The following is an 11685-nucleotide window of genomic DNA, read 5'->3' on the forward strand; positions in this document are numbered from 1 at the left end:
CTGGAAGAAACACAGAAGAATAATTTTCAATCAATTCAATGTTCCAGGGATATTAGTGATCAATTTTAATTTTTTTTTACTGGTAAATTCAATCAAATCTTACTGCTACGGACACAGAAATATTCGATAAATATACGAAATCTTCCAAATTTTAATGAATTTTAAAACGCCTCTTGAAATTATGTTCTAAACCCTAATAAACCTTTCTGATTGCAACTATAAAGCGCTTAAAAATGATTTTATTGACAATAGTTATAAGCCCAATTGAAGACGTTACATATTGATTTTTTTCAAAAGTTTAAGTGAATTTCTAGATGCAATAACAAATTAAGATTACAGAGGTGAAGTGGATTTCATAATGATAAATTTAATATAATATTTTTAAATTAAAAACATATATATTTCAAATTTCACTTCAAGTTTTTTTCAATATAACTAAACATATATAAATGCTTAATATTCCTGACTGTGTTTTCCACACAGGTTCACTCTCAGGAGATTGAAAAGACCCGAACATCTCTGGAGATGCAAAAGTCCGTCGAGTTAAATGCCATTGAGGAGAAACTTCGCACAGCAGCCACACTTCGTGATGAAAATATGAAAAAGATGTTGGAGCGACTTAAGGAGCATGTAAGTTCAATTTTTTAATCTAACAAAAAAAAACGACGGAAATTATGACTTTTCATAAATTCATAATGCAGTAAAAGAGAAAGAAATCATTTCTTTTTTCTCACTGATTAATTTATATTTTGTACGTCTCATTATTTGTTCTTTTTTTTTCTCCATTGTTTGTTCTGTATGCATTTTATTGGTGTGTCTCTATTTGTGTATGGGGTAACACAAAATCAAAAAAAACAAAAAAAAAATTCTATGGGTCAGAATACGACTAAAGTGGCTGAGGTGAAGAATAAGATTGAGAAGAGCAACAGTCAGGCTGAAATTCAAATCATCGAAAACAAATTGTATGCAGCTGAGATTAATCGTGAGAAGGAGATTCAAAAGAAGCTAGAAATCATACGAAATCATGTAGGTTTTATGTCATAACCATCCTTTATTTAAGTATTTTTTTAATTTTACAGTGAAGTGCAAAATTGTTTTAAAATATTTTTTATTCCAAGTTTTTATTTATGGTTTTTATATTGTTTAATTTTTTTTATTTTAAAACAAGAAAAAAATGAAAATTTTGATATTCTTGATATTTTTTTTAATTTTGAATATTTATCAAAATTAGGAATTATTTGAAATCTTGATAGGGTAAGTGTGCCAAATTCCGGCCAGCTTACTATTTCGGCCACCTTTTTTGTTCCTCGAATTTCCATGAACTTTTAGATTTTACGTACTCTAGAGATTATACAATGCAAAAAGAATAACAAAAAATGTAGCTTCGACAAACGAGATGACGTGAAAAAGATATTGGAAGAATTTCCGAAGGGCAAGGAACTATGAGAATGAAGGTGGCCGAAATAGGGTACCAAAGCTATGTCTACATTTTTATTCATTTTAAAATGTATTAAGAATGATTTTAGAGTAAATAAAGGCGGTAAACTATTTACAAGGTTTCAAGCAACACTCTTTCAGAAGAAAGAATAAAAAAAATCAATTTGTATTTAAAATATTACATTTCAAACTTGAGACTTTGACGCTTGCATGCAACTATGCCGAAATTTGGCACACTTACCCTAAGATTTTGAATTTTAGGGAATGTGGAGTTTAAACTCTTAACATTTTCATAAATATATTTAACATAATAGCAGTGTTTACAAAACAAACATAATTATACGTTCTCTATTAATTTTAGGAAATCAAATTCATCAAAATTAATTTCAAAAAATTCGGTAGATTATTTAAGATTCTAAATTTTTGTTGTCAGTAGTAAGACCGTTACACCGGTTACACCCAAGGGGGAGATATTAAGGTGAAAATGTGTACTACACTTCCAGACACTTCCACAATTTGTATGGAAGAGCCCTTTACACTTCCAGCATTTTGGAAGACTCCCGAAAATGCTGCAGTACTTCCAGCACTTCTTGCAGTACATGCACTTCTCATATTTAGGAATCAATAATTTATTAAATATTATAAAAAAATAAATTAGGGTGGAATAACCGGCTATCGCCATGTTTAGGAAAAAATTAAATTCATTTAATCATAACTTTTGAATCCTTGTTACAAGATAGTCAAATTTGACACAAAGTTACTTAGATATATTGGCTCTAGATACGTGAAAACAATAATCCTAGAACATAACGCTGGACTACTTAAAAAACTGATTTTTATTAATAATGCAAAAATAACCATTTCGTCGCCACTTTTTACCACTTTTCGCCAGTTTTGTAAAATTTGTAACCACTTCTCGCCACCCACTTGAAAAGAACCACACTCGGTTATTTTAGGCAATGCTATGAAAAGAATACATTAACCATTTCTCTTTCCTTGTGATCACTTTATTATTACTCTCTTTAAATGATTTTTCTTCACTTTTATTTGAGAAATCAAATTATGAGGCTTTTGCAGAAAGTAAACAATGCAGATTTGACAACTGAGAATGTACGAAGTGAAGTTAGCGTCGCCTATTGAAAAGATATGGCGACAGGTGGTAAAATCAATTCCAGAATATTACCACTTCTCGCCATGCCTCATTTTTATACAAAAATAATATAAAATGAAATATTAATTGACTAAATACAAATTTTATGTATTCCACAAGTGCAATTAAATATTCAATAGACAAATTATTTACCCAAATAGGTATTTTTGGCCTGATGAAAATTTGACGACACTTAGTACATTTGGTAAGAGATGTTGGATTAGATGCACTTGCTTAAAATATTGCTCTAAAAAGGATTAAAATCGTGAATCCAAAACGAATAATTATTATTTTTCGATTCTATGCGTAGAAGCAGAAACAATGCAAAAAAATTGCGACTCATTTATTTCATAAATTGCGAAAAATAGCGATTTCAATGTAAGTGGCGAGAAGTGGGGCACTGGCGAGAACTGGTGATTCCACCCTATGAATTTAAAAAATTCTCAAGAAATTTATTTTTAGGTATATTTTTTTTTAATATTTAGCTTATATTTTGAATTTCTTGTAGCAGATATTCTTGCATAATAACGATATTTTAATATTATTTGTGTTTTACGACCAACAGAATTTCTTCACTGAGAAACAAGAGGGTGCGATTAACTTTTTTCCTCATAACTTTAACACTTTTAAGGTGTAAAAATATATCAACATTTTTTAATGTTAATTTTACACCTTTTGAGGGTAAAATCAACATGAAAAAGGGTAACTTTAACCCATAATACACCTGAGAAGGGTAATATTTACACCGATTTCGGATCAATACTGCAAAGTAAAATTAACATTTCCGGAATGTTATTTTGACTTTTTCGGATTTCTCTCAGTGTAAAAACCTGTTGGAAGTACGAACGTTTAAACCGACAAGTTACATAAAAGTGAGGAAGTTCATGAAATGGACATTTATCTTATTAAAATTGCAATTCAAACGTTCTGCCATTCTGAAATTAAACAAAACTACACAAAAAATCACTTTTTACCGCAAATGTTTTCACACTGTTGTTAACATTGTTTACGATTGGAAGTGTCAAGAATATCGAAATTCGAAATGGCAGAACAATTAGCACTAAAGCGGCGGTAATATGAACTTCCACTTTAGGCTTGCGGCACATTTTCGAATAGGTTTGGCTTGGCTTTGGGAGTGGCTTTTGTCTCTTCGAAGGGTTATTACTGAACGGAGCCATTAGATTACTATAGCAAACATTTTTCTCAAGGACTAGAAAATGAAGTCAAATATTATAAAATATATTTGTCAAACTCCAAATCTTATGCCTTGGACACACTTACAACTTAAGCTGAAAGACGGCTTAACATAATTATAATCAAAATAATAACAATTCCATCAGTTTCTTACACTCTGTGAGAGAAATCCGAAAAAGTTACATTCCGGAAATGTTAATTTTACCCTGCATTATTGATCCGAAATTGGTGTTAATATTATACTTTTTAGGTGTATAAGGGGTTAAAGTTACCCTTTTTCATGTTAATTTTACACTTAAAAAGGTGTAAAATTAACATTAAAAAATATTGATATATTTTTACACCTAAAAAGTGTTAAAGTTACGAGGAAAAAAAGTTAATCGCACCCTCTTTTTTTCTCAGTGTACTAATCCGTTTCTCGGCTTAAGCCGAGAAATAGCTTAGTTACTGGTAAACTGATGGAAATTTAGTCAAATCATTATTTTGATTACAATTACGTTAAGCTGTCTCTCGGCTTAAGTCGTAAGTGCCTCTAGGGCATTAACCTCTGAAGTTTGTGAACTTGCAAATTTCCCAACAGTTATACTAATTTTTTTTTTTTAAAAGAAGAACATTTTATTTATAAATTTAAAATTATTTTTGAACATTTTAAACAATTTTGCACATCATTGTAATTATAATTAAATTATCATTGCTACTTATTCCCTGATTTTCATACTCATCATAATCATTCTTCTTTTGTTTAAACATCTTTCTTTTTGTTTTATTTTTCTGTGTGTGTGTGTTTTTTTTTAAATATTTCTCAGTGTATAATAATGTACAATTTCCAGTATTTTCACAATTAAAATGCTCATCACATACCTAACCTTCCCACAAAGAATGCTCGAAAGTGAGGGTAAATTCTAAAACAGGGCAAAAATTTAATTTATCTTCTAGGAACGTCGTGCTGAAATAGTGCGTCAGAACAAGGCAGCTCTGTGCAATCAGAGTGAGAATAATGCAGCATTATCTGGCTAAATCACATGAAAATTCCACCCAAACTCCCCCATTTTTCATTATCTCTAACCAACTCCCAACTTCATTTTTTTTTGTAATGTATTTCCGTAAAGCAGAAAATGCAGAGAAAGAGTATGTATATGTATGGCTATGAAGGATGAAAAATATGAATTTTCTGCTGCACAAAAGGATGAAACAAAAACATGTAGTAATTGCCATTCGTGTTTAACACATTTCGCTTTTCACTCTGGTTCTACATAATCCTTCTGTATTATCTAATCTTTATGTTTTTTTTTTCGTGTTAAAATGAGATAAAAGAAATATAATAAGAACAAGAGTGTTTAACAAAACGAAAGATATATGCGAAAAAAACAAATAACATTTTAATATCAATTTTAATTTTAGTTACTTCCTCAAGCAGAATTATTTAATTGGGTTGATTCACGAAATTTTCTGTCTTTTCTTCCTTGTGTTGAGTTAAATCTTATGAAAAAAATCTTCTTAAAATCCGTTTTTATTAATAAAAAATTGTAAATGATCTTTCAAGTGAGATAATAAAAGCTACAAAATAAATCTCCGAAAGAATTACAAAGTGTAAATTGGTGTTGTTAGTGTTTATACCAGTAAAGAAGAAAATTAAAAGAAAGAACAATGGAAAAAGTGGATTAAAAAAAAAATTAATATATGTAAGCTGCAAAAAAGAAAGAAAAATTACTTGTATTATTTTCTACATGATTTTCCATAGAAGAAAAGGAATAAAAGAAAAAAAGAACAAGAAGTATTAACTATTGATGAAATCATTCGTATTTAGAAATAGAGGATTGAAGATGATGAAAGTTGTATTACATTTTCTTATTATAAGTAATTTACTAATCATAAAATAATGAAAGAATTGTTGTCGCTCTGCTGCCTTTACACCTATTTATAATTATGAAAAAAAAATCTCTTAAACAGACAAAGAAAAAAATCGGAAGAAATATACGTGAGACTAAAATAACTTTAAAAAAAACTAAAATGACCACCATGGTAATAATATTGACTGTTGCATATAAAATTGCAAAATTTTTCCGCATAAAACTATCAATCAAAGTCACTGCAGTGAAAAACAGGAATAACTCAAAGTTTCTCTATGGAAGCATGATTAATGGATTTTACAAAAGATTTTCGTCCTTCTCTTCCCGCAATGGCAAGGAAATTGACTAGAGTAGATAATTGGGTAGTTCTGATTTTTCTTTGCAAACATTGCTTGAAAGGAGAGATAACCTTTTATTTCGGGAACAAAAGAAGGGAAAAAAGACGTAAATACTTAATCTTTATAGAGAACCACAAGATAAAAGGAAAATTTGCTCTATAGCAAAGGAATATTTGCCAGAAAAGACTTTGTAAGATATGCAACAGCTATGAGAAAAGGATAATAACCATAAAAGCAAAAGACCTATTGAAAATGAAACATGCAACCAATGCTTGATAGAGAAGTAATACAGGGTGTGAAAAATTTCCAGTAAATTCTTAAAATCACTAAATATTCATAATTATTATTTCATAATTTTAAGTCAATGCAAAACTCTTGTACTAAATTTTTAGTACATCACGGATTTCAGATTATTGTATGTCCTGATGGAGTTTATTTAAATAATATTACCAATTTTTGAGGAAAATGGGGAACTAAGGGTTTGAGAGTGTTATATAAATGAAGAACTAGGCTTGAAAGGTTTGACTGGACTGGGTTAACAATTGTCAAATAGGCCAAATGTCGCAAATTTATTTGTTCGTATTGTAAGAATCATTCAGTCTATTGTTTTCTTGTCTTTGCTCTCCTGAAGATTGGGTGTTTTAGGTGTTACTGACGCTAGCTGTTGAAGTTTTTACACTATATATCTCGAATTTGTGAAAAAAAAGTTTTGTTTTGGAGGTCGGAATCGATTCTAAGACAACGATGGTCGCTTGGGAGATAGAATCAAAAATACAAAATCTTATTGTCATTCTCAAATCTGGATTTTGACAAAAAAAAATAGAAGAAAAAATACTTCTAAAAAAGGTAGAAGTCGAAATAAATATATCACAAAACAATTTTTGAGTTGTACTAAATTTAGTACGTCGGATTCAGATTATCCCAAAATCTCTAGTAAATCAAGATTTTAGATTAGATTTAAAGGGATAACACCTCTTGCTGCTGCCGTATTCCACAAGGTTTTCCGTTATATCAACTCAAATTAACCCAATGTGCTAAGTTTAGTACAATTTAGTAGTCGATTTTTCAAGTAGCTCAACTATTATCGTTTTATATATATTCCACAAATTAGTGATCTACTAAAGAATTCGCATTATCAATCTTTTTTCAATATGTTAAATTCAATACAGTAGGCTAACAAGCTGTACTAATTTTACTAAAATGAGCGAATTTTTAAAACATTTTTTTGACCAAAAAAAACTTTCTTATTTTACGTCTAACGAGGAATTTAAACATTAGATTCTTAGAAGAGAATCGTAGCCCAGAAAGCTGAGAAAATTTTCTACAGGTACAAACGATCAAACCCTTGCAATTTTGTATAAGACTAAATTAGTAACAAAATTTAGTACACGTTAAATTTTCTTTTCAGAAATTATCCTGCGGACATCAAGCTAAAAACGCTTGTTTCCTTAATTTTGCTAAATGTTAGCAGAAGTTTAAGCGATATTAGCAATTGGTGTTGTACTAAATTTAGTACAACTCCAAACATTTTATAGGAATAACTTTTTAAAATTTCAGATTGATTTCACTATTGTTTTTATTACTAGAAATTTTAAAAATTTGATTCTTTCTAATTAAATTGTAATGTACTAAATTATTTCAATCGGTCCTAACATCATTAAATATTCTGGAAATTTTGGCACACCCTGTCTTGAATCTCGGCTGAAAATAATTTAAGAACGGAATAAAAAAATTCAAAAAAAAATTGAAAATTAGAAAAGTAGTGGTAAAAGAGATAAAATTAGTGGAAATTATTTTTTATACAAATATTTTTAATGCTCAATATTGCATTTGAAGTCTTTTTAGAAGATGGCAAAAATGGTAGGGAAATGAAAGCTGTAAATTGTCATTTGGAGAATTGCAGCTGTAAACAAAAAAAAATTGTGTAGTGAAAAAGTAGTGTTTTATGTAGTATTCCAAAAGATCTACAAATTTTTTTTTAAGCTTTTTCTAATATTTCATTTTCATTTTTTAATTAATAATAAAATAAAAGTATTATTCCAAGCCTAGAAATTGTAAGTGTTTCCATGTTTTTTTCTTAAAGAGGTTTTGTTTTTTTTTTCTCACAAGTTTGTTTTTGTAGTGAATAGATAAATTAAATACGATTAAAGATTGCATAGAAGATAAAACTCTTCATATCAGAGTGTAATTTAAAAACAAAAAAAAAAAACATAAAAATGCCATTCAATGGAAGAACGAAGACAAAATTGTCTCTGAATATAATTAGTAACTGCCACACTTTTAAGGGTAATTATTGAATAAATTTATGAAAATATTTGCATTATATTAATCATATCGTTATTGATTGTCATTTCATTACTCCCAAGATGATATTTATCTTTTAAGGAATGAAGAAATAAAAAAAAAACAACAAAATAAAATGAAACATTTTTAACACAAAGCAACACTTACACATAAATATACTGAAACATTTTACTTATACTAAAATCTGTGCAGTAGTTAATAGATATTTCAGATAATCAGCTTTTTGCTCTGTTTATAAATAAAGTCGAAAAAAAAAGAAATAATAAAAAAAACAACAAAAAATCAACCCTTTTGGTAAGGATAATCATAAATTATAGAATGATATAATATACTAGAGTTAAGATGATGATAAGATGAAGAAAAAAAAGCTTATAACAGCTTTGCCTCAATTGTTTCCGGTTTTCGTGAAGATGAATATATATAAAAAATAGAAATTGATAATGAGAAAAAAAAAGAATAAAAATGTAATTGAGATATCAATTTAGAAAACAAGTCTTTAGACGAGTGACAAGAGCATTAAATGAACAACAATGCACATAGATATAAACTAATGCTTCTTGCAAAATAAAAACAAAAAAAAAGCCATTTATATTTAGATAATATCCAAATATATTTAACGTAAAAGAAAATCTATAAGCAAATAATCAAATCATCTTTGTGTAGTGGTTTTTTCCAAGTCTCTTGCAAAGTAAATCAAACTAACAAAAAATAAATAAATAAAACACTAAATTTCCTATTCAAAAATAGGAATTCTTCTAATCAGTACTAAAAACAATTTACACAAAAAAAAATCTTTTGATAATAAACACCCCCTTCTTAAATATTCTTCTCATAAAAAAAACAGTTGTGAAATAAAAAAAGAGGACAAGAAAACAATCCTTCTCGTTAATCTATCGCTAACTCTATAAAATTAACTCACAATTTATCAATACAAAAAAATAAATTAATCTTAAATAAATTTATGATAAACAGCACAAGCTTCTGTGATTGGTTCTTCTCATTGGATAAATTGAAAGGAGCAAAAAAAATAAAAGATTTTAGTGGAAAAATGTAAACTTTCGTGGCATTTCTTGGTTGTAATTTGGAAAATAAGAAAAAAAAAGACAAGATACTCGAGCTAAAGCAAAATCAGTACATGAAGTGAAACAATCTGCATTTTAAGACATTTATACATATAAACAGACAACAAATCAATTTATAAAACTGTATAACTAATAAAATGTACCCAAAAAAAACTTTGTGTTTTAACATTATGAGCCCTTATGGTTTGCTTTAATTTATTTCAATCAACTGCACTCCACTGCGTCCACCGCCATCTTCACTAACAACCTCCCCAGGAAAATTGATTCACTGACTGTATAAAGTCATAAATACATTATAAAAAGTCTCTCACTTCGAGAAAAGAAAGAGAGACGGGTTTGCATGGTTAATGGTGCTATTCCAATGAAAAAAAGGGTAATCTTTCTCTTTTGTTTTGGCACATGACTGTTCTCAAGTGCTTCCGCATTATCGACATTTCTTTATGTTGGTTCCTGTCACGACTGTTTTCGCCAGTCCTTGTTGTATCCAAAATCCACCAAACAGTCGTGACAAGAACCAACGCAAAGAAAAGTCGGTAACGCAGAAGCATATGAAAACAGTCATGTATTAAAAAGAAAATCATAAAAATGATTTCCTCTTTCAGTTTTTCATCGGAATAGCATCCTCGATTTTTTAAGATTTTGTTGGACTGATAGAGTCCTAAAGTTCGCACAGGTTTCTCGCAAGAACCAAAGTTCTAAGCGTCCCAGCTTTGAGAAATGCTCGAACTCATGAAATAAAGCTCTACGTGGAATATTTTTTAGTATGGTTTTTTTTTTTGTCCTCGTTGGTTTACTACCGACTGAATTGATTCGTAAATCACAAAAGCATTTCAAAATCGAAAATCGGTAAAGAATAAAATATTTAAAAATATTTTGGCATGAGTTATGGCCAGTGCACAATAACTTTTGTTTGTAAACATGTTTTCAAAATTTTCCATGAGAATGAGCGAGATGACTAGATCTATATCTCACTCACTCTCATTGAAATGTCAAAAACATGTTTTCGACATTTCAATGAGAGTGAATGAAACAGAGATCTAGTTATCTCGCTTTCTCTCATAGGAAGTTTTGAAAACATGTTTACAAACAAAAGTTATTGTAGGTTGGGCATTATGGCCAACGTACAATAACTTTTGTTTGTGGGCAGATTTGAAAGTGAAGATTTCCGAACAAAAGCCAAGGTCTCTCAAGCATTTGAGGGTTATTATCCAGGAACCTGGCACCATTTCTCGAGGGAAATGTGCAAGAAGTTCTGTTTGTCTCTTCCCGATCATCTGGCCCAGATGTCCCAGCGAGATTTTGGACACAGCGGTTACTGAATTGGTGTGTAAACTAATAAATTTCATTATGTGGAATGAAAAATGTTTTTTTTTAAGTATATTGAAATTTTTATTTTTTGTGAAATGCAAATTTCAAATCTAAGATAAAGGGACAGATAATCCTAACCGGCTTATGTAGGTGAGATTCTTAATGTGAGCTAACTCGGAATGTATGCAAATTCGATTTAGAGCTGAAGTTGGGGGCGCCATTCTTGAATCAAATTCGTGAAATTATACAAATTTTGTATTAAAACCAAAATATCAAGGATTTGGATGAACTGACAGAAAAGTGTTATATGGGTGAAACGTAGACGAGAAAGTTCTCTATAATTTTGCCATAGAACATGATCTCATCGATTACTCAGAAGCCGATATAAGCGCGGTTTTTTGTTTCTCAACTCGTTTTTTCGACCAGATCGCTCCAAGTGTTCATTTGGTGAACTTCAACTATATCAAAGAATTGTTGTATTTTGTGAGACTTTCCATTTAAAACCCTATTTTAAGTGTCTTGGTGGAATAGAGGCAGTCAAATTGGCATCTGAGTGATTTTAAAGCGTTATTATGAGAAAAATTAATTTTTTCACACTTAAACGGCAAAATCGGACTACAACACTACAACGGAGTGGACTACAACACTCTAAAATTTCATTAACTTCCACAATGCCGTTTTTGAGAAAAATGATTTTGAATTTCGATGAATTTTTTGACGCTATCGCAGCGCCACCTGTGATGACTTTTTGAACTTCCATCTGAAAGTGCTCATCGAGACGAAACCAAAAAGGTAAAATTTAGGTCGCTATGTTAATTAGAACCGGAGATAGAGGCCGGTCAATGTTCGAACTTTGACCCCTTATAGCTCGGGCCAGGGGTTATGGATCGACTTAAGTATTTTTTTGTTTGATAGGTATAATCAAGGGCTACAACATACTAAAATTTCAGCCCGATGCATAAAGGAATTTCTGAGTTATTTAACTTAGAAAATTGAAAAATCTTCTTTTTAAAAATAGCGCC

At 29.8% G+C, this 11685-nt stretch overlaps 3 protein-coding genes across 6 annotated transcripts in view; 1 reads left to right on the forward strand and 2 right to left on the reverse strand.

The window, feature by feature from the left end:
• The window catches only part of LOC129805362 (stathmin-1-A), a 63087-nt gene extending 55359 nt beyond the window's left edge, over positions 1-7728 (forward strand). For 2 of the 4 annotated variants that reach the window (XM_055853240.1, XM_055853239.1), the window contains exons 5-7: positions 484-630; positions 880-1026; positions 4718-7728. In XM_055853240.1, coding sequence (XP_055709215.1) covers positions 484-630; positions 880-1026; positions 4718-4798 — 375 coding nt within the window. In that variant the 3' untranslated portion in view covers positions 4799-7728. The remainder of the gene's footprint in view (positions 1-483; positions 631-879; positions 1027-4717) is intronic. The other 2 variants (XM_055853242.1, XM_055853241.1) reach the window with 2 other exon arrangements.
• The window catches only part of LOC129805353 (uncharacterized), a 173711-nt gene that overhangs the window by 111265 nt on the left and 50761 nt on the right, over positions 1-11685 (reverse strand). The window lies entirely within an intron of this gene.
• Positions 1-11685, reverse strand: part of LOC129805348 (venom dipeptidyl peptidase 4) — a 153720-nt gene that overhangs the window by 49429 nt on the left and 92606 nt on the right. The window lies entirely within an intron of this gene.

Source organism: Phlebotomus papatasi, chromosome 3 (genome assembly GCF_024763615.1).
Source record: "Phlebotomus papatasi isolate M1 chromosome 3, Ppap_2.1, whole genome shotgun sequence".
Lineage (NCBI taxonomy): Eukaryota > Metazoa > Arthropoda > Insecta > Diptera > Psychodidae > Phlebotomus > Phlebotomus papatasi.